This window comes from Asparagus officinalis, chromosome 1 (assembly GCF_001876935.1).
Source record: "Asparagus officinalis chromosome 1, Aspof.V1, whole genome shotgun sequence".
In the NCBI taxonomy this organism is placed as follows: Eukaryota; Viridiplantae; Streptophyta; class Magnoliopsida; order Asparagales; family Asparagaceae; genus Asparagus; species Asparagus officinalis.
Genome location: NC_033794.1, coordinates 110,674,331 through 110,698,498, shown reverse-complemented (window position 1 = coordinate 110,698,498; position 24,168 = coordinate 110,674,331). Strand labels below are relative to the sequence as shown.

General features: G+C 37.6%; 1 protein-coding gene across 1 annotated transcript; it reads right to left on the bottom strand.

Annotated features, from left to right (window-relative positions):
• LOC109828961 (chromatin modification-related protein MEAF6-like) lies at nt 3,690-7,685 on the bottom strand. The gene is made up of 7 exons (XM_020395980.1): nt 7,620-7,685; nt 7,412-7,506; nt 5,807-5,904; nt 5,570-5,639; nt 4,950-4,977; nt 4,808-4,868; nt 3,690-3,941 (listed from the first exon to the last, which is right to left on the bottom strand). Exons 1-7 carry the CDS (start codon nt 7,630-7,632, stop codon nt 3,827-3,829), a joined length of 480 nt encoding a protein of 159 aa, XP_020251569.1. The 5' UTR covers nt 7,633-7,685; the 3' UTR covers nt 3,690-3,826.

Below are 24,168 nucleotides of genomic sequence, written 5' to 3'. Positions count from 1 at the left end.
TGTGGGCAGAAGACTCTGAATTCTCTCGCTATTTTTGGAGTGTTTTCAAAATCACAGCAGTAGCGCAAACACGTAAGCGTTTTTCCGAGTATTTTCAGAAGAAAAATGCCTTATTAAAGGATCAAAAAACATGGGATCCTATATGGGACATATGAGGTGTCGGCTCATTGTCACGACCTCACCGTCTCCATTATGCAGCATCATGAGACGGGGAGCCGACACCTCACCCGTCCCATGTAGGGTCCCATGTTTTTGGGTCCCTGTAGCACCACCCTTTTCAGAAAGAAAAGAGATGTCACCTCCTGAAATTAACTGCAGATTTCCATAAAAAAACTCAGGTCCATTTCTATTGCAAAAAAAAACCAGATTTAAGCCAAAGATTCAAACTTTAAGCAAAATTAAGCAATATATAGAAGAAGAAGAAAAAAAAACTGTTATCAAAATTACCTTCCAAATTGTCGATCGAATCTCAAACCCATCAAGAATGCCTTGAGATGCAAATCTCCTCGCTCCCACCGAATCAACAACTTTCTTCGATACACACATGAATTTTTTTTTTTTTAACAAGAAATTAATGTAAATAAAACCCTAAGAGCGGTGGCCGCACCTCAACCAAGAGTCATAACCGGAGAGATCTCCATCAGCAGAGCTACGAACAGGCTGTGCCCATGCGGAATGATATCATCGTTTAGTTACCGTGGCAGTCATCAAAGGTGTCGTGGCCATCGTCGAGTTTTAACGACCAACGCGTAAGGGTTAACAGCTAATTCTTACGTCTAACAACCAAACTCGTATGTTTCCTGACAAATTAGCTCGCACGTTTAACGACCAACACATAAATTTAATAACAAACAACTAAGCTTAATATCTGATCATAAATTTTAACAATAAACGAAAAATGCTTAACATCTAACTTTTATATTTAACATCTATCACTTAAAATTAATGAGCAATTTGACAATAAATGCGATTATTAACATATTTTCGGGAGCTTTCTGGGTGTTGTGAGAAGTTGAAGCATTTTCCCCTTTTCTTAGTTAAAAATATATATATTCTCCTCCGGCATCAGTACGTTGTTGATTTAGTTAAAAATATATATATTCCCCTCCCTCTTTTTTAAAGTCGTTTACTATGTCCCTCAATAAACCAACATATGTAGTTGTTGAATCCATTATTGTCTTTTTTTAAGCAGGTATTTTGTGAATGGTAATAATGAAGAATTTTTTTACGAGTCAGTCGTCTTTGAACGAAAACACATTTTGTTACAATAGCTAGTACTAGTTTGCGGTCCGTGCAAAGCACGGTATTTTTTTTTCTACACTAATCTCGCTTTTTTAATATGGCATGATTTGAATTTTTAAAATTGCTATAATATCCCGCTCTACTACAGTACCTTTTAAAATGCTACAGTATACCCGTGTGCCACAGTAATATTTTTAATTAATTATTAGCTACAGTAATAATGCTACAGTAAATGCTACTGTAGCATTTACTATATCATGAACAGTGAATCTTTGATCCTCCTATTTGTATAAAGGAATAGATTTGCTCTTGATATAATATATGATACCGTACACGATATAGACTTGAAATTGTTGGGATATTGTCTTATCTTTTTTTACTTATTATTGTACCAAGTTGAAACTGAATGATGTTAATTATTTTCATATGTTATTAGAAATGACTTCGGGACCTGACGGTATATTAATCCAGATCTATATCTTCCATAATGTACCCTGAAATATTCCTTAAAAAAGATAATATATCCTGGAATGCATTTTTGTAGATTTGACATATATCATATAAAATAAGAGAAAAAAAAGAATATCATGTATTATGGAGTATGAAATGAAATACTTATAGTCCATATAGACACTAGTGTTTTTTGGTTTCTACGGCTAACTAGGGCTCAATTTTTTTTTTTTTTTTTTTGAAATAATAAGCAGGGTGAGATAACCTACTCCTGGATATATGAATATATATTAAAAAAGGAAAACAAGTAGCTGATACAAACTGACAATCTTACAAAATTTGGAAGTGAAAAGAGATCAGAGGAAGATATAGGGAGTGAGGAGCGGACCTTGTCGTCACCCACTCACCAATAGCTTCCATGATATCAGAAACTCCCGGTATAAACTCAAAGTATCACTTAACCTAAAAACTGAAAACAACGATATCATCAATGGTTTATATTCATATAGTTTTCCTATAAGCGCTTCATTGATGGCTATCTATGTTGATAACATTGTTTATTAAACTGTATAAGCACTTATATATATTGTTTCATGCAGTAGCTATTTTTATTTAAGAATTTGGCGGTAAAATGTAATACTAAAAGCTAATAATTCAGCTTAGTAATATCTCATTATCGAGATGGCTGGCTAAATTTTGTCAAAATGTGCATCATTGATTTATTGTTTATACAGTGGATTGGCTTTAGTACTCTATTATTTTTAGTTTTATCCATTAAAAAAAAGGAAAAAGAAAAAGAAGAGAAAGGCGATGTTCACATATATAGGAAAAAATTTGTGACATATTAAACATGAACAATTACAACAAAATATTCTCCCCTGACATCGTTTAAAAAATATAAATACATTGTTTAGGAAGAGAATCACAAAAATCAAGTAGCATATATGTGACATACAAACATCTCACCACAATAATGAAATTAGTGTTTGACTTGATTCAAAATACTGAAATGCATCATAATGGAGACCTATTTGTGGCTCCATAATAGAGACATTTAGGGGTTGTTTAATCGCAAAAAAAGATGAAAAAAAAAAGCATGGAAAAGAGTGGAAAATTGAGGCACAAGGAAACCTCAAAAAAGTTCACACATAAATTTTTTTTCCTACCCGTTGTTCCCAAACAACTTTATGGTAAACGCGTGAAGAGAATGTGTGACACCTATAAACCCATTTCTGAGCTTTTAGCTCTGAAATGGGTTGGAACACAATTACTAAACATTAGAATAATAAAAGCACTGTTTGGCAACCAAAAAAATTATCTTATCTAAGAGCTTATGTCTTATTGACTTGGTCAATAAGCTAGTAGAGCTGTTTGGTGACAAAAAACAGGAGGAGATTATTTTGGAGATTGTGTCTTTTGCAAATAGCTTTTGGAAAGCTATCTCAAGTAGCGTTTGTCTTTGGGAAGAAGCTGCCAATTTTTTTTCTTCCGTTTTTGCCCCTAATAATTCTAATTTTATATCAATAATATTGCATGTCTTTTTTAGTCATTTAACAAATTTAAGCTAGTTGTACAGCTACTTTTGCCAAACAGCTCTAGTCTTTAACAAATTTAAGCTAGTTGTACAGCTACTTTTGCCAAACAGCTCTAGTCAATCAGCTAGCTACACAGGTAACAGCTTTCAGCTACAATTTCACAGCTTTCAGCTAGCTTAACAGTTTTCAGCTATAATCTCGTAGCTTTCAGCTAGTTTTGCCAAACAGAGCCAAAAACGTTGTTGAACTTTGCGACAAACGTCTTTAAAAGCTTTGATTTCCTCTTTTTTAGTTACCAACCAAACAATTCCACACTTGATTTAAGACGAAACAAACACAAAAATTATATTTCCAAGAGAGAACTTAGAAAGGCACGAGAATATGTTTTTTTGCATGGAAACCTATTTCTTATAATTTATAGAAACCAACCAAGCAGCCCTTTAGCAAAACAAGGAGAAAGGGTTCTGAAGTGAACGGTAAGAACTGAGATGGCTCCATAAATGTGTTACAGAATCTAAAATTTACATAGGACAAGCCGAACCCACAAATTCTCTGGTTGCTAAATAGAAAGAAATACAACATTTGGTAGTATAAATAAATTATCTCAAGCTTAGTTCAATATCATCATCATCATCCATGTCTTGATCGATTGAGGGTGGTCGAATTCTCCTCCCTTCCCTTGATGCAAATCTTCCTCCCTTCTTTGGTTTTCCTCTGCCAAATCAAAGCCAATTTACAGCCAATATCAATTTGTATGTACATCAAAGAAAATATGTTTTGAGTAAACCCAGTTTCACTTTGTATTTACCCTAGTTATTATATTCAGTTAAAATTTACAGGTTAGTGCATGCATGCCTTTTTTTTTTTTTTACGAACCACACATTTTTATGCATTTGCAAAAGGGTTATCACTTTGTTCTTGAACTTTATACAAAACGTTAAACATTATATAAACGTAGTTTTACACAAGTCAATTTTCATGGCATTTTCCACGTTAGTCTTGAGTGTATAAATGAAAATAAGTAGATATTTCAAATATGTAATACAAAGTATAAACAAAGAAGTGTCTTTAAAGGGTAGGATATATGTTCAAGGGGGTTATGATTGGTTTTTAAAGTGAAATATGCATTATATAATTGAGGAAACATTTGAATGAGTGGATGCACACGACCAAGGAGGGTCCAACAAAGTCTTAGTGTCTTGTATGGGCGTCGGAGTGTCGGGTACAGCTTCATGACAGAAGTACCTATGGTACACAGGCCACAACATAACAAATGATTTTACATCATCTAGATTCTAAACTGTATTTTGACTTTTTCAGACTTTATTTTTCAGTCTCTCAGAAACATCTGCCAAATTACGCACCTTCATTTCTCAAATTTTAATTTTTACAAGAAGCAAATAGTTTCTGGTTTCAATGTTCTAAATATTAATGAAGAAAATAGCCATTCGCTCAAAAGCAAAACTAATCTTTTCATAATTTTAAGAAAAAAATATCTTTAATTTAAACTAGTCAACATTTAGAAATGGTGCACAATGGAAGCAAATAACATGTCTAATGCTTGATGAAAGTGCACTTACTGTCCATTTGAAAAATAGCTTCCACCTTTTGAACGACCTGAACCATAATCAGACCTTCCATCTGAAATGAAGTACAGGGGTTTTGGCATCAATCTTTTCTTTAGATACGAGTACTATTAATATATTATTACTGCAGGCTTACCATCACGCCCCACTAAATGTTCTTCAACCTGAAAAAGGAGAATATGCCCGTCAAGTAGCTTGTTCTACCCATTTAGGCTGTGAAGTCAAGCTGGAATTGAAAAATGTTCTAGTAACAAGAAGACCACATTACTTCACAATATTGGCAGTATAATACTAGTAAGATTTGTCCAATTCATGTAAGATCTGATCTCGTTAAGGTTAAAGAATCAGTCCAGACTGATTCATGGTATATAGTTGAGTTCAGATTTTGGTTTAACTCAATAGTGACATGCAGTTCTAATTTAGTGCTTTAAAAAATATATCTGTTAGATATAAACTTTTACCTCAGATCACTAGTTTTATGTGTAATATAAACCTAACAACTAATGTACGTTGACATTGAGCATATTATATAACTTGTGCACAAGAAATTTGAGCAGGCATCCATATTCAAATGGTTATCAATTTCTATAAACATAACTATAATAGAGTAGCAGATGACGAATAAACTTTGAACCAAGTGTTCGGATTTGCTCTTCATGCTTAAGAGTCAAGGCAAAATACGTATTTGAGTGTTATATGCTGTTATATCCAATATTATGTATTTGAGTGTCTTTAAATGGGAAACAATATACATACAGCAGGTGAGGTAACTGATGACAAGGAGAATAGCCTATCTTCGGGCTGGAACTTCCTGGACCGCTTCATGCTGAAAGCACAGCATTAAACAAACTTCATGTTATCATACGTATGATATCATGTAATACAATTACAGCATCACATACTAAGCCATATTATTCAAGATGTAGTTTTGTATAATACAAGAACGGAAAAGCCACAATAAGTGATCAAACTAACTGTGATTAAGCTACTTACTTGGTGCTCTTTGACAATGAGAGAAATCCTTCAAAACCTTTCAGCACACTTCCACATTGACTTGACTCTTGCAGATAGCTAGTTTCCAAGTCATAGACCTAAAAAACATAGCAAAGACTCAAAATCATAAGATCCTAACATTTAGTTAATATTTGCCAAATAAGAGTCTCACAATTACAAGAGTGTAATAATAAAAGAAGGGATATGCGTCAATTTAAAAAACATGTTATCTGTTATACTTGTTATTTCTACAGCCGTATATTTTATACTCACTTCAAGTGAAACTTCTATCTTTTGGTATCACTTGAAGTCTCTTCTTCACAATTTAAAAGTGATATAAAAAACTTAAGACTTTCTACAAAAAAAGACAAACTGAAATTGCAATAAAAAACTTTTCTTGCAACTTCTTTGTTGCAAATCCAATTAAGTTTTTTCTTGACCACTATGCATTAACATGAAGCCATACTTCCAGACGAGACAATTCCCACACTCTACAAAATAAAAGGTTGAAAGTAAAAAAAGGCATCTAAGAGAAAACCTTAAGGCTATCTTTGGTTTCAAAGAAAGCAAGGGAAAGGAAAAGTGAATCAGGATATTACTTGAGCTCACCATTTTACTAAAAGGAACTAAGAAGCAAACGAAATTGGAGCAACATTTCCCTTCCAATTTCAAAGTGAAATTCTAAATAGAAAGCAAAATGAAAGAAAACAATTACCATATACCAGTTACTTTCTCTCTATATAAACAATCAATGATCTCTTTTTCTTGGTCTATTTGGTGTTAACATAATTCCTGAATTTTTAGGATAAATGTCAAGATGTTCAGCAACTGAGGCATGGAGACATCAAACGTTTGTTAGAACTCTCCATCGCAAGCACGACGACTTTTGCCAGAGGATTAGACTGAATTCTCCGCATTTTCTTTACTTCAGTTATTCCTTTATTTCTCTTTTCCATTTTTATTGTTTTTGGCTTCATTCATTTCTTATTGTAATTTGGTTTCACTATTTCCCGATTCCTCCATATATATATATGATCTCAATGACACTATGGATTGTATACAAACAAAAAAAAACCATATTTGGTTGTAGTTACTCATGCATCAAGTGATTGTAAAATTAACGATTTTATGACAATATAACTTAGGAGACAATGAAAATATGTGTTGGAGGTGCTTGCTTAGATTGAATATAAGATGCCACCTTATGAACACTTTTTCATACACACACACACACACATATCAACGCCACTATGGCAACAATAAAAGGTGACTGGTATTAGGGTTAGGGTTACCAGTATCACATTTCTTGAATCCTTAGGTGTAAAGAATGATGAAATTTCATTAACGAATCCATGCAAGTCTAGCATTACTAAATTTCTCATAGGGAAACCCTCACATTAAAGCAAATATTCTACCCTCCCATCTTTTTTGTCATGACACTTAGCACCAGCACATATTAATACAACAATGGATCAACTATCTTAAAATATTGCTAAAACTCATCTATAGACAAGAAATTTCATAGTAAAGTTCCAAACCTTCTGGTCAAAAATTACAGAGAAAAAAAAAACCCTAGCTTTAATCAGGAAAGGGAGCAAACCCTACTTGTCTCTCGATCATCCGGAGCTCCTCGTTGAGCTTCTCTCGCTTGCCCAGCTGCGTAGTGAGCATCGCCTGAGGATTTGGGGACGCCCTTTGCCCTAATTCCGAGAATTTGATGATTAATAGTACCCTCAATTTTAGGAAATTCTGAGGGAGACTAATCGGAAAGGGCAAAGAAATTGAGAAATTAGAGAGTTTTCACAAGGGTTACCTTCTGAATCCATTTGATCGCGGAGGTTTCGATTTTTTTTAAAATAAATTCAAGCCCGAATTTACAGGATCAAAATTGTACTAGTTTAGGAGTAGTATTTAAACTCGGCATAATTAGATAATTACAAAAGGACACCTGACTTTAGAGAATTTGCAACTTAACGCTGTAAACTTGCGTTATTTATTACTGTGGGAACTGCTTTTTTGTTTTCTCAATGTAATAACACATTGTGGGAGGGATCAATTCAAGAGTTATTATTTACTCTTACTATTAGGGCCTGTTTGGTTCAATAGAGTGTATGAATAGGATTAGGAATCCTATTTTATTTATGGATTCCAATCTAATCCATAAAATTTTTAAAAAAATTCCTTAATGACCCAAAATATGGGACCAATAGAGGGGACAAGTGAGGTGTCCTCTTCCTATTGGATAATGAGTTAGCCATCATTAATGATGGCCAACTCATTATCTAATAGGAAGGGGACACCTCACTTGTCCCCTCTATTGGTCCCATATTTTGGGTCCCCGTAGCAAAGCTCAAATTTTTATAGACAAGTTGAAGTTTTATGGAATCCTATTTTTTTGGCATTCTATGTTTGTTTCACCCAAAGGATTAGGAATCTAATATTTATAGAATTGGTCCAATTCCTAATACCATGTTTGCTTCAAAAAGGCTCTTTTTTGGGAATAAACACTGTAGCAACAGCAGCCTCTTTATCAATTTAAAAATTCCTGTAGCAACGGCTAGAAGAGGCCATAATTTCATAATTTGTGCTGGAATCACTGTAGCAACGGCTCTTTTCAGCCTCAAAAAATACAGATTTCAAAAATCTTAGTCAGAACACTGTAGCAACGGCTAGAAGTGGAACATGGTGGCTATAAATTCACCTTGAGGCCTCACAATTAATCCAAACATTCTCAATTTCAGCATTTATAAAATTCCCATTGTCTTCAATTTGCTGTCCCGACATGAAAATGATATCAGAAGAGTGCTGGCAGGATTATGAAGTTTATTGCGACTGCCATCTCCGAACACCGATGAAAGTGTGCAAGAATGGTAAAAATAAGGGTAGGTGTTATTGGGGGTGTGCAAAATTCCCAAATAAAGAATGCAATTTTTTCGAATGGGCTGAAGAAAGAGGAGAGTCATCAAGCAACCAAGGAAGCCAATATGTCAAAGAAAATAGGTACGGAGAAAAATATATTTTGCAATCAAAGAAGCTGAAGAAAGAATTGAGACTTGTCGAAAATCAACTACTAGTTTGGAAAATTTCTGCAATTTTCTTAGCAATTTTTTGTGTTATTTTAATTATTACAAACTTCATGTCATGTACCTGTACTTGCAAAAACTACTGAGGATGTAATGAAAACTGTTGTTTGAACTGGGTACAAATTCTTATTGATATTGTATGGCTCAGTAATAGATCAACTTGTCATCATTGATTGCCCCACCTATAACTTAAACATGTTTATTACAGATTGCATTATAAGGATGAATTGCCTCGCCTAGACATTGTCAATTCAATGTAGGCTGCAATCTCATCTCAAATATTGCCTCATCTGGATATAATAAACGATGTAAGTTAGGTTGCATTCTCAGTAAACGTTGATCATCATCATTGCCACATATCAAGTGCAAGGAAAACCACAGGCAAGGCAAACCAACCAGCAGCAGCAGCATGAGTTGCACAAAGCTCAAAACAGGCACAAACCAACCAGCAGCAGCAGCAAATGCTGCACAAACAAAGGCAGCAGCATGAGCTGCAGAAAGCTCAAAACAGGCACAAACCAGCAAGAAACAGCAACCAGCATGAGCTGTAGAAAGCTCAAAACAAGCACACAATAACCACCACCACTAGCAGCAAATGCTGCACAAAGCAACAAACCAGCAACAAACCAACCAGCAGCAGCAGCATGAGCTGCAAAAAGCTCAAAACAGGCACAAACCAACCAGCAGCAGCAACAAATGCTGTACAAAGCAACCAGCAGCAGCAACTGCTGCAGGAAGCTCAAAACAGGCACAAACTAGCAACCAGCAACAGTATGAGCTGCAGAAAGCTCAAAACATGAACAAACCAACCAGCAGCAGCAGCAAATGTTGCACAAAGCAACCAGCAGCAGCAGCAAATGCTGCACAAAGCAACCAGCAGCAGCAACTGCTGCAGAAAACTCAAAACAGGCACCCACCAGCAACCAGCAGCAGCATGAGTTGCAGAAAGCTCAAAACATGAGCTAAGTTAAACAGAAGCAGCAGCATGAGCTGCAGAAAGCTTACCTGATATCAAAATATAATCGGAAAATTCAAAGAAATCAATGATCATTCCACGACCTTACCTGCAACAAAGATTGCAAATATACCAATTCATCAATCCCAGAACGACATAGATGTTCTTCAGAATGAAAATACAAATTGCAACATTAATAGTTTGCAATAAACACAACAATATCCATCAAAATATAATCGAAACCCAACAAACTCGCTATCCGGCCAACCTTGGTCGTTAACTAATTTTGTGATATACCTCTGTTGACCTTCCTTAGATTTAATGAAAAACCTCCTAGCTTCACGTTCATTGTCATATAAATGGTCTAAAACCCTATCGAGGAACTCCTCGGAATATTCAGACCTATGTTCCTTCAACGCTGTGGCCAACTGCTCAGTCCAGTGTATAACGTGTTGATTTCTCATTGACTGAGACATGGACTCAACAAAGGCACATAGCATTTCCTCTTCACGATTAGATTTTCTGGTTTTTTTGTTAGATGATGAAGTCGTGTTGTCTTTACTCTTAGTCTTATATCTAGTGGGTTGTGGTTGGTTAACAGCACCAGAACGTGGTTGGTTGCAAGCATCAGACTGTGGTTCAGCTTCACTCTCCTCTAGAATCTCGCAATCATCATCGGGAATAGGTATGGACCTACTAGACCCAATGTTAGCATACACGGGTCTAACAAAATCACCCTTGGCTTGATCATCACCCATGATAGCTTGTAAATTTTTTGAAGTGAGGAAGGGGTTTGTTTATGTACGCTTTGTACTTAGAATTGGATTTGTCCTGCAATAATAAATACTTATAAATCCAGAGAATCAAATGTATTAAATTGAATATGACAAGATAGATGCTGAATTTGTTATACCTGGGCCTAAGATTTCAAGGTTTCCTCATCCAATGTAATCATTTTACTTGTTTCATCCCACCCAGCACCACTTATATCAAGGCAAGCTTTCATGTCATTGAATTTGTTCCGCAAACATTTCAAGTGGTTAATGACATGCAGGTGAGTGAAATCAGTCCTGAATTGCATGTTGATTTTCATGGCAGCCATTTTATAAGCTTCAGCCTTGAAGTTCTTGTCTGGCTTCATGCCATCCAATGCTAAATCTGCAAGATAAGGAATAAGCACATCATCGTGCTCTGGAAGCCAAAACTTATTAGCCACGCCTCTTGAGTTCAACCTGGTACACGAAACTTTTTTTTATGGGCTAATCTTTTCCCTCTTTTCAATGGCGAAGTGTGCTCTGTACCATCAACGTCATGAATATCCTTTCTAACTGAATCACCGGTGTTCGGTGAAAATTGATTAGGTCCACTACTTTGAGAACTGGTTGTGGGAAACATCAAACCTTGTGGACTGCCTAACAAGCTCATGTATGACATTGGCAGCTGTGTCATCCCACCATAATTACCATCCCATGGTGGGAATGGTGAGAAAGTATGCTGAGGTGAGGTGAATGGCTGTGGTCGAACAGGCATGTAGTTCATGTTAATCCCTGATGTAGGACTTGGCATTGCATTCGAATGAGAAGGCACGCTTTGCTTATCTCCCGTATTGTTAGCCATACCTAATATATTTTGTAAGCATAGCCATATTAACAATAAAGAACTATAAAACAATATGGGATATGTATGCATTTAGCAGGGAATATAGTAAACGATGATATTTCTAGTTCAAACAACATAACAAAATAGCAAGTGATAAAAGTAGTAATGGTTTGTTACAAGCAAAGAAACAATAAACGATATCGATGCGAACAGTATGTTAAAATTCACCAAGTTATTACATAGCCATAGGACAAATGCCACACTAAGTTAAACCGCTCTCCATTGTGTTACCACCATTGTACTTTGCACAATAATCCACCCACATCGCCCAAGCAATTTGATCTCGTAACTCCTTCCATTCATTTCTAACATCTCGATCCTCTCTTTGTGACCTACTTTGAGTATAGTCCATCACATTTGAATCGTCCTCATTTGTCTCTTCCCCAGTATCTTCATCAATTTCAACCTTTTCATTTAAAATATCATCATCCGGATCCTCCAAGGCAATAAACTTGTGCAACACAGTACACGCTAGTACAATGTCCACTTGAGTGGGAAATGGATAATTCGGCTTTCCCGCAAGAATTTTAAACCGATTCTTCAGTATCCCAAATGTGCACTCAATTTTTGATCTTAAAGATGAATGCCTTAAATTGAACAACTCCTTCCTATTCTTTGGTGTCCTACCGGTGTGCTCTTTTAAATGATATCGGACACCGCGATACGGGGATATGAAACCTGGCATTGTGGTGTATCCAGCGTCACATAGGTAATATTTACCTACATTAATTAAACAGTATTTTAAAATCTCAAATATTGCCAAGTATTTAATATATTATTCATAATGTGCACAAGTGAGAATGAATACCATCGTAAACTCGGAGCCCGTAAGGCTGTGGCCTGGACAGGGCGTCTTGTAATACCCTATAATCATTTGCTGCCCCCTCCCAGCCAGCCAAGACATAAGTAAATAGTTTATTGGGGGTGCAGGCTGCTAAGATGTTTTGGGTGACCCCTTTTCGCCCTCTAAACCGTGCAACTAGGTCACTAGGTAACACCGCGTCGACGTGTGTGCCATCTATCAAACCAATGCAGTCCTATAAAAAATTATAAATTATACATAGTTAAATAAAAAAAAGTTTATTTGGAAAATTATTAAGTTGTATGTATTTAATTTACCTTAAAGTACGGAAAATAATTTGAGTTGTTTGCAATCTCCTCGGGAACTTCTTTTGGGGCTTGCTTCATGTACCGATCACGTAATCCATTCATTGCAGACAAGACTTTATTGAAATACCTGCTCACTGTTTCCCCTGATCTTATGAACTCAGTTCTTATTATTCTATTTTTAGTTTTGTGCCCAACAATACTCAGGAACATAGCAAGCTGTTCTTCAACTTGAACGTGTCTTGTATCTTTTAATAAACCGTTTGCTTTCATTACTTCAACAAGTTTAAAAAAGGCCCTCGGTCTCATTCTAATATAAGATTGGCAGCTATCTTGATAGCCCTCCAATACACGTCTGAAATGAGCCTCTCTACAACTTATTTTCCTGACACTTTCTTGCTTCGAACAATTTGGTATTCTCTTGCGCTTAGCACGCATTCTCAAAATACATGTTACCAAAGTGACCACGGCGCAGACAGCTGTATTAGCACACATCCTCTTCAATTCTTCCTCATCTTCCATATCCATCTACAACCGTTTTAAAATTATCATACAGTTACAGCTTAAGATGGCTACTTATTTCTTGTCAAAATTAAGTAGATAATTGATACAAATATTTATTTCTTTTAAAGCAAGAAATCTAATTGCAATAATAAATTATTTTAACTAAATAATTGATACAAATATTTATTTATTTTAAAGCAAGAAATCTAATTGAAATGAAAATTATTTTAACTAATGTTGCATTCCATCTCACACAATTCTAAACAAGCAAGATAGATCCAAAACAAACAAACTATATGGTTAGATTACTAATAATTTACACGCACACAAAAAAATAAAATAAAGTAAAAAAACAGCAATTTAAGTTATTACAAGACTGATTTGAAACATATTATGAAATTAATCTCTACACAGATACCCGCATGAAATTAATCTACCTAACAACCTAATTCTTGCACATTTACAAAAAATCCACTACACAGATACCCGCATGAATTGTTTTGCTGTAATATTATGAAATTAATCGCTTAAATCATTGAAATTGCTATCAGCCTCTATTTCTCATATGCTTCAAAATTAAAATTAATTCCTCAAATCACTGGAGAAATAAGCCAAAGTAAGAGAGGAAAATTTTTATACCTTACTGCAGAGGAGGGAAATGCCGACGTTCAAGCAAAAAACCCACCGACGTCAAAGAAAACACCGTAGCCACACTCCAACCAGAACAAGATCGAGAAAGAGGCCCGAACCCAAGTTGAAGAAGACCCCAACCAGAAGGGATCACCAAGAATCGAAGGCAAGAAACCCACCAACAAGCTCGTGGAAAACAAAGCTAGGGTTTCGAGAAAGAGGCCATAACCCAAGTTGAAGAAGACGAAGCGCGGGAGCAGAGGCGCGAAGAAGAGGGCGATGAGGCAGGAGCGGAACAGCGATTCCAGATCTAGGGATCGAAATCGTGAAGATGAGGAATCGGAATCGACGACATAGCGCCCTGTCAGAAATCTCGCCCAAATCCGAACCCAACGCTCGGATTTGGGTTTCTATAAAAAACGACAACTGTAGCTACTTTATGGAAATTGTAATCCCAAAATTTTTGCTGAGCCAAACTCCAGAATAGGATTCACAAAGAATCCAAAAATTATAAAAATGCCACTATCAGAGCCCAAATACTAATCCTATTCTATAAAAGGGTGAAACAAACAGGCCCTTACCTTTTTTGGTTAAAATAAATTATTGTTATCTTCTATAAGATACTAATTTTGCAGATGATATGATATCATCTATAAGTAGTAAATAGAAAGGGTCTAGTTCTCTTAATCTTGACTGTTTATATCATTTTTAATGGATGAGATCATGCATGGTAAGACTTATGTTGTTATCTTGAAAATCACTACTAAAAGTCGGCTCTCTCTCGTAGCCGTCCTCTCTAGGTTCTTGAAAACCCTAGTTTTCAGTCGGCTCTCTCTCTTGTAGCCATCCCATCTCTAGGGTTTTGAAAACTATACATCTCAGTCTGTTCCTTTTCCTCTCTGGAAGCGTGTAACGCTTCTCTCCCCATCCCTCGTGACGGATCTCTATCGGTATGACCGTCTCTTTTTTTTTTTCTCTGGTCTGTTTCTACAATCTTTGTGAGGCACGACCCTTCCAGTCTCACTCCGATAGTTTTGCGGCGAATTATTTGGCGAGATTTGAGTCTCGTCCCCAACCCTCACGGCAGTTGTCACGTCCCGCTTCCCAAAATACCCGGGAATCGGAACATGAACAAGCTCGCGACGTATTAGATTAAGAAGAATAAATAAAAATGAACATTTCTCCTCAACCTAATACACTAAGTGTCTGGAAATAAATAAATGCGAAGTCACAGGTCCCCGATCACAGTTAGCAAGAATATAATAGACAAACTCAGAACAAAATAATCCATATCACAAGTGAATATCATCCAAGACATAATATTCGGGTCAAACATGCCCTTATTACAAAACTATCCAACTGAATGAAACACTAGAGAAATATAAAAATACACTGATCAAAAGGAAATGAAAGTGCTATAAAATAAACTGAAATGAATAACTAAGCTACGGTTTCTTCTTCTGCTCTGTCCGCTAGGCACTCCTGCTGAGTATCCTATGGCTCCTGTTGAACCTGTTCTTCCTCTAAGTCTGACGTACACCAGAGAAAACAGGTGTACGTCAGCGTGCATAGCACACGACAAGACCCCACAAAAAAAGAACGAACAAAAACCCAATGCGAAAAACGATACAACAACAGAAATGATAAAGAAACATGCAACTGGAAATCCAACAAAATCAATCAAGTAACAAGTCAATCATGCAACTAGCGATCAGAAATCATCCAAGTAACAATATCATACAACTAGATGGAATTAATATTTAAAAATCTACAATAATAGACGTAGTACGTCGAGCGAAATAATCCAAACAATGAAACCCTCACGTATATACCATATGTCTCAAAAATGTAGAAAATTAAATATTAACCCCGATCTATGTATGAAAAAAATACAACTGGCCTACATCTCACAAGAATCCATAGATCATTCAAATAACAAGGTCATGTAACTAGTTATCCTATAACAGGTCATTGGTCCACATCTCACACAGAGTCAACGCTCATATCATCGGATAACTGACTATTCACAAACCCCCTACGTGCATCCAATACCACTATACAAACTTGGTCAGGGGACTACACGCAATTTGTTTTCAACTTGGTCCGGACTCAAGCTAAACTCGGGTGAATATCAAATTCACGGACCAAAGTGACTACACTGGCTTCACTTTGACCCAATAAGCTAACCCCAAGCTACACTGGATCATGGGGCGAGCTTGGAAGATACATCAATAGCTATATCCAATCACATGAGCATGGACTTCCCCATCCCAACTCTTCTCATTTTTCTAAGTCAACAACACACAAGCCTCTAGGTATTATTCATGTCACACGTGTCACTCTAGTCATAAACTCCTAACGATTCTCAATTATAACAAGGAATGATAAATGCAATGAATACTATGTAACAGTGTCATGAATCATGAACAGGAAACATGAACAACTACTAATAAATATGCAAGATGGAACTACAACTATCAAATAATTACACATGAAATGTCGTAATTTCTAATCATCATGATCATAAATTTATTAATTCCAAAAATAATCTTTTCCAAAATAGATTCCTTTAAAAATAATCTCTTTTCAAAAATTTCCTTTAAAATTATTTAACATAATAATTATTCAAAACTAACCCATTTTCCAAAATAAATTCTTTTAACTTATTTATTATTATAATAATTCAAATTAAACCATTTTTTTCAAAATAAACTCTTTTAAAAATTATTTCTCATAATAATAATTCTAATTAATCTATAAAAACATTAATTTATCATTTGAAATCATTTAATATCATCATTAACAGTCCCACGTAGATAATCACTGACTAATCTAATTAATTAATTCATAACAGATCTAGAAATTGAATTGTGAATCAATAAGTAATGGGATCTTGCGCATAATAATTTACGATAAAACTAAGAATTAAAATAAAAATAATCGAGGTTCGGGATCTTGCTTCGGGTAACATTAAATAAATCAATGCTGTGGGTGCGACGCATCGATGCTAAGGAGCAGCGACACGGAGGAGAGCTTGGTTAGATCGTCAGGTGGTTGGGGTGCAGCGGCATGGTGGAGAGGGGGCTGTCGACGGTAGCGAGGGCAGGCCGACAGGGGTGAAAGGGACAGCAGGGGAGGGTTGTCGAAGGAGCTCGATGTCAGAGCTCCATTCGGCTGGACGCGGTAGCGAGGAGGATCTTTGGCGCGCATGCCGAGCATCCGATGGCGGCGTTGGAGTTCATCGAGTTGGCTCGGAGAGATAACAAGGCGGCAGCGGAAGAGAGGTGCTTCCGCATGGGTTTGATCTGGCGGAGGGCAGCTCAGGACGGTGAGGACTGTTGGCGCGCGAAACTTAGGAGTTGACCGAGAGGAGGATGGCGTCGTCAGCGGGCGTGCGGTCGAAGACTGGTCGCAGAGAGAGATGGCCGGGAAGAGAGCAGTGCGGTGTGCTGGGGGCGTCGGGTCATGAGGCAGGTCAGCGTATGGAGGTGGGGAACCTGACGGCGGAGGTCGGTTCGTGGTTGCGCGTTCTGCTCGCGATTGAGGACGGCAGAAGTTTGCTGGCGGCGAAGTGAAAGCCACAGCAAAGAGAGAGAGGGAGTAAAGCACAAGAAGGGAGAGGAAGGCCCGTTTTAAATAATATAATATAGTATATATATATTATATATATATATATAATATATATATATATATATATATATATATATATATAGAGAGAAGAGAGAGAGAGAGATTAATGGATTTTTTTTTTTTTTTTTTTTTTTTTTTTTTTTTTTTTTTTTTTTTTTTTTTTTTTTTTTTTTTTTTTTTTTTTTTTTTTTTTTTTGTTTTTTTTCCTTGTCATAGACGGAATTCCTCCTTGACCCTCTAAAATCACATCATATTTGAGCGATAATAGATGAATCCGCTCCGCTATAAACTTGATCGACATATTTCTAAAACCCCAACACACAAGTTGGTGAATCTCGTCATTTTGACCGTCCATCGAGCCATGTGGAAAAGTTCTATCACTTTCAAAAGCCTTAAAATTGCTACGAGTGGATGAATGTTCAACGCGACCGCGCGTTCACCCTAAAACTTGGTGTGGGGTTTCTAGAATATGATAGATCAAGTTCAACACCGATCATCCAAATGCTCGTTCAATCATTATTTTAGAGGCTTCAAGAGGAAATCCTGTCTATGACAAGGATACTCATTATATCCATATATATTATATATATATACTATAAAATATAATATAATATATATATATAGTAGTTAGGGTTGGTGATATTTAAACGAAATAAATAGTTACAGGTATTTAAAAATCAAAATAATTATGTAATAATTATGTACAAATAAAACTGTACCAGTTGTAGTAATACAACCGCTGATACGAAATAGAAGAAATAATGCAAGAAATTGCATAATTTAACAAGAATAATTAATAAAAAAATATAACTTCTTATATTTAAAATCAAATAATTATGGCATAATTATCCATATAGTAAAACGTACCAGTTGTATTAAATCGACAGTTAATACGTAATTGTAGAAATAATACAACAAATTATATAAATAATACATAATTAATAATACAATGTAATACACGAAATAATACGTAATAGTAACAATAATACAACGTATTATTTAAAATAATACGTAATAATATCAATAACATAACGGATAAATTTTAGAAATTTTTGTTGCATTAAATAAATTTATAAATATCTAAATCATTTAAATAAATATAAAACTTGGACTTTAAATCATAGAAAAATCGAGGAAAATACAATTACTTTTTTTTAAAATCATAATTTAAATATTTTAACATACCAGAAAATTATTTTAACTAGTATCAAAATTTCACGGTCCTTACAACAGTCTTCGGGGTTTCCCACATCTCGGCCTCCGAGGTAGCTGTCTCTCGGCTCACACAAACGGCATAGCCATTTCATAATTAACTAACGACATCGACGTTTCATATTTAATTAATGACATCGCCGTTTCATATTCAATTAACGGCATCGCTATTTCAGGGTTGCCTTTCGGGCTCTAACTAACGGCATCACCGTTTAAGCCGTCTCTCAGACTCAAATTAACAACATTGCCATTTTAAGACCGTCTATCGGTCTCATATTAACGACATCATCGTTTCAAGCACCCTCTAGACTCCAAATCAATTTGGAACATGACGAGAAGTGACGATGATGGGCTGGCCGAGCTTTGTGCTAAATGCAGCTCAGACAACAAAGATGGCCCTGTTTTTCTATCAACTAAGGACCAAACAGATTCTCCTTCCCTTAACAACTGTCTCTTGGGGAAAGTTTTTGGTAGAAAAATTACTAATAGAGACGGTCTTGAGCATGTTCTTAGGAAGGCATGGATTGTAGATGCTCCCTTACAAGTAGAGTGGAAGGAATACTTTCCTTTTCAGATTCGATTCCGATGCAGATAGGGAGAAAATGCTTGATGGTGGGCCATGGTGCTTTGAAAGGAACTTGCTCAATTTGATTATTTCTCATGGGGTCGGTGCCCCAACTTCTCTGGATTTTTCTTTAACTTTATTTTGGGTAAACGTCAAGAATGTACCACTGAATGCGATGAACGAGAGGTGCACTAGAGACTATGACTCGCTTATAGGAGAACTTAAAGGGATTAATTTGCGGGATAACAAGATGCGGCTGAGAATTCTCGTGAATATTACTAAGCCTCTAAAAAGAGGCATACATGTTTGCTTTGAAGAGACCGACGAGATTGAGAAGCTCTTCCTCACCTATGAGAGACTTCCTGACTTTTGCTTTTCATGTGGCATTATTGGCCACAAAGTTGCTGAGTGTGACAAACGAAGTGTACAAGTAGATGGTAATTTTATCACATCCAAAAGCAGATATGGTTCTTGGCTCAGAGAATCCCCTCCATCTTACAAGGCCTTTGAGACTCAGTCTTCTAGAGCAACTGAAGCATATCGTGAGGGGCAGAAACAACCATCATCTTGGGTGGTCTCAGATGATACTCAGGATGATGATTCACATGGTAGTGCTCCACTACAGATCATTCCAGTCACGGTGAGGTGTGAAACCCCTCCTGTATCATTGCCCATGGATACCGGTGTTAGCTCTGATTTGTATGACGTTACAGTTTTCACATCCACCTTCGAAAAGTAGGCTATATCAACCTGGAAGAGACTTGCTAGAGGGTCTGGGTAGCAGGTCTCCAAATCGAAAGAGAAAGGAGGCAAACGTAGGAAAGATTCTCTGAAGGATCCTCCGGATGTACATGAGAAGATGGCATGATTAGTAATTTCCAGTCTAGATTCTACTCTTGTTGAGGCGCACCCTAGTGGCCAGGGGTGCCAGGAGCCATGAGTTGCTTTTGTTGGAACGTTCAGGGACTGGGAAACCTTGAAATGTTGACTGCTTTCCGCAGATTGATGCGAACTCATTCCCTTAGTCTAGTCTTTCTTTCAAAGACTAGACTTTCTAGTAGGTGAGTGCAGATAATGAAATCTCAGTTGGGTTTTTAGAATTGCTTTGTGGTGGATAGTAGAGGCAAAAGTGGTGGACTCATGTTACTATAGGGGGATGAAATGGATGTGACTATTCGTTCTTTTTCTCCGTGGCACATTAACGCATCAATTGTTGACTCAGCGGGAAGGAACTGACGATTCACCGGGTTTTATGGTCATTCTCAGAAACACTTACGGTACCAGTCCTAGGATTTGTTGAGACAATTGAGGGGTCTTTCCTCTGAGTCATGGTTATGTGGAGGTGACTTTAATGCCATCACGAGCCCAGGGGAGAATTTGGATGGTAGACATGTGCATGTTTTGAGAATATTAGATTTTTAGAATGTTCTGCTACATTGTGAGCTACTTGATCTGTGGTATTGCGGGCACACCTTCACTTGGAATAATCGTCAGTCTGGTACATCTCATATCCAGAAACATTTGGATAGGATGGTAGCTGACTCTAGCTGGCGTGACATATTTCCCACTACTGAGGTACACCACTTGGATTTCTCTATTTCTGACCATTATCCTATTATGTTATATTTTGCTGCTCCTCGCCCCCTTCTAGTTAAGCTTGGTCGTCCCTTCCATTTTGAAGCCTACCGGCTCAAAGAGGATGATTTGAGTGATGTTATTAGTAGGGTCTATCCTGGAATCTCCACACAACAGGGTCTATATGAATCAGTTTGTCAGAAGCTAGGTCTTGTGCTATAAATCTCAGTAGCTGGAGCAAAGAGCGTTTTGGTAGATGGAGGCACATATTATCAGTTATTCAGTAAAAGCTCCGGTCTCTCTACTCTTCTCCTGATGTGGGGGGATCGTATGGCTGAGATCCAAAGACTTGAGAAGGAGAGGGAGGTTCTTAAATATATGGAAGAGAGCTTCTGGCGACAGCAAGTTAGGGTTGATTGGCTCCGAGACGGGGACCATAACACCAAATTCTTCCATATTAGAACTTCCACTAGAAGGAGGAAGAACTTCATTAGCCGTCTACGTGATCCTAATGGCACTTGAGTGGAAGATCAGGTGGGAATTGCAATGCTTATTGAGGAGTATTTCTCAGAACTATTTTCTTCTTCCACTCCTTCAGAGGAGGTTTTCGCTAAGGAGGGTGATGCTATCTCTTCTAAGCTTTCAGTGGATGACCTATATGGATCATTTCTGAGCCTTTTACAGGTGATGTGGTATGGGGTTCTCTTCGATCTATGGGCCCTTCTAAGGCACCCGGCCCAGATAGCTTCCATGCATCCTTTTTTCAGTCCTAGTGGTCTGTTATTGGCCCAGATATTTTGGCTGCATGTTTAAAGATTCTAAATAGGGGCTCGTCTATCAGGTCTTGGAATAAAATCAATGTGGTTCTCATCCCCAAAAAGGATTCACCTGAGATTGTGATAGATTTTAGACCCATTGTTCTATGTAATGTAGTCTACAAGATTGTCATGAAAACCATTGCTAATAGGCTGAAGCGAGTTCTTGACGGATTGATCGGATACTTTTAGAGTGCCTTTGTCCTAGGGAGATCAATTCAAAATAATATCATTGTTACTTTTAAACTTCTCCACACATTGAAAAAAAGGAGACGGGATCAGTCTGGCCATATGGCACTGAAATTGGATATGAGTAACACATATGATAGAGTGGAATAGGGGTTTATTAACAAGGCCCTTCAGGCCATGAGATTTTCAGATCATTGGAGGCATCTCATCTTGGACTGTATCTCTACTTCCTCACTCTCTTTCTGCCTCAATGGGCAGATTGTGGGTCAGGTCACTCCTCCTCGTGGTCTGCGACAAGGATGTCCACTATCTCCATATTTGTTTCTTCTCTGCATGGAAGCTCTCTCGGTACTGATCATCAGACAAGAGGAGAACAAGTGCATCAAAGGGTTATCTTGTTCCCGGTCAGGGCAAGGAGTTCTCACTTGTTCTTTACAGATGACTCTTTGGTTTTTATTTAGGCTTCCCAGGCCATTGCACAGACTATCCAGAGTACTCTGCTACTATATGAGGCTGCAACCGGTCAGAAAGTCAACTTTCAGAAGTCTGCCATCACCTTTAGCCCCTATGTAGATGAGGATACTAGGGCCTCTATTTTCTCTGTCTTGGGGCTTGATAAGGCACAGTCATATGATCGGTACTTAGGCCTTCCTTCGGTGGTTGGAAGAAGCCGTCGTCAGATTTTTGCTTCAATCAGAGACTCAGTTTGGAAAAGAGTCCAAGCTTGGAGGAGTGCTCTTTTCTCAGTTAGGGGGCGAGAGGTTATGGTAAAAGCTATTTTGCAGGCGATCTCATGTTATGTCATGAGTATCTTTCGCATTCCAATTTCTTTATGTAGGGAGATTGAGTCTACCATTATGAGATTTTGGTGAGGATTAACTTCTGGTGAGAGAAAGATTCACCAGGTTAGGTGGCAGAAGGTGTGTTGTGCAAAGTCAGAGGATGGTCTAGGTTTTAGAGATCTACAAATGTTTAATTAGGCATTGGTGGCTAAGCAGACATAGAGAATCATTCAGGACCCTTCTTCTCTGGCTAGTAGGGTTTTTAAGGTGAAGTATTTTAGGGACTCAGACTTCCTTTCAGCTGGTGTCGGCCCTGGCTGCTCTTATTTATGGCGGAGCATTATCTGGGAGAGAGAGCCTGGCTCGAGGTCTGAGATGGAGGATATGTGATGGCCAGAGTGTCTCTATCAGTGCTGACCCATGGATCCTAAGGCCCTTTTCTTTCAGACCAATCACTTCTCTGATCGACCCTTCTAGAAGGGTGGCTGAGCTGATCTCTGCTTTGGGTACTTAGAATCATGAGCTGATTGCTACCTCCTTTTGGCAGATAGATTAGAAGGATATTTTATTTCCCACTGCCGCCTTCTCCTGTCCCTGACAGACTCATTTGGCATTATGAGGAGAAGGGGTGTTACACAATCAAGAGTGGATACTAACTTCTTCGCCACACTATGCCTGATACTTCTTCCACCTCAGATTCTAGGGTAACGAAGTGGTGGTCCTTGATCTGGCATGCGGAGATCCTACCAAAGATTAGAGTGTTACTTTGGCATTTGTTCTTTGACGCTCTCCCCACCTCAGCTGGTTTATCTCACAGGGGGATCTCTGTGCATCCTAGTTGCCACCTTTGCTCTGTTGCCTTTGAGACCGCCCTTCATATCTTCACCGTCTGCTCCTTTGCTCATTTAGTGTGGGAGTCCTTATATCTTTGGGAAGTGATTAATGGTTTTTGAGGCACGTCTTGTGGTGATTTTATTTTCCATCTCACCTCTGTTTGCCCTGAGGACTTTATAGCTTTGGCTTTCACAACCATGTGGTTTATATGGGGGAAAGGAATATGCTCTTTCATGGTGGTGGTGTTAGAGAGGCCTCAGTCTTGGTGACTCGGATTCTCTATTTTGTAGAGGAAGGGGATAGAGTTAGAGATATCTCTCGTGATATTGTCACCCCTTCCAAATGGCATTCTGCTTGGTATCCTCTTGCTCCTGGTTTGTTGAAGCTCAACACACATGTTGTTGTTCCTCTAGAAGGAGATATTATTAGTTTGGGAGGTGTTATTCGGGATCACCATGGACATGTGATTGGTTGCTACTCTATGGGGATCAGGGGTCCTATGCCTATGGATCATGCGGAACTGTTGGCTGTCCTAAAAGGCATTTGTTTCGTTCGGCGTATGAACTGGAGGATTTCAGTGGTGGAAATTGACTCTCTAAATGTTATCTCCTTGGTGGACTCTCCTTCTCCTTTTGTTTCCTTGGCTCCTATTGCAGATGAAGTTCGTGCTGGTCTGACTATTACTGGGTGCTCTAAAGTTTCTTATATAAGACGTACTGGTAATGATGTTGCTCATTCCCTAGCTAAGTCGGTTGATTGTTTATCCTTTTATTTTTGGCCTGTTTCTGTCCCTTTGTTTTTGAGATGGAGTGTTGTTGAGGA

Excerpts from the sequence above, each read along its gene's own strand:
- LOC109828961 (XM_020395980.1), bottom strand. Across the intron at positions 5,905-7,411 it reads TCCGGATGATCGAGAGACAA|GTCTATGACTTGGAAACTAG; the intron begins GTAGGGTTTGCT and ends TATGTTTTTTAG. Across the intron at positions 5,640-5,806 it reads TCATTGTCAAAGAGCACCAA|CATGAAGCGGTCCAGGAAGT; the intron begins GTAAGTAGCTTA and ends CTGTGCTTTCAG.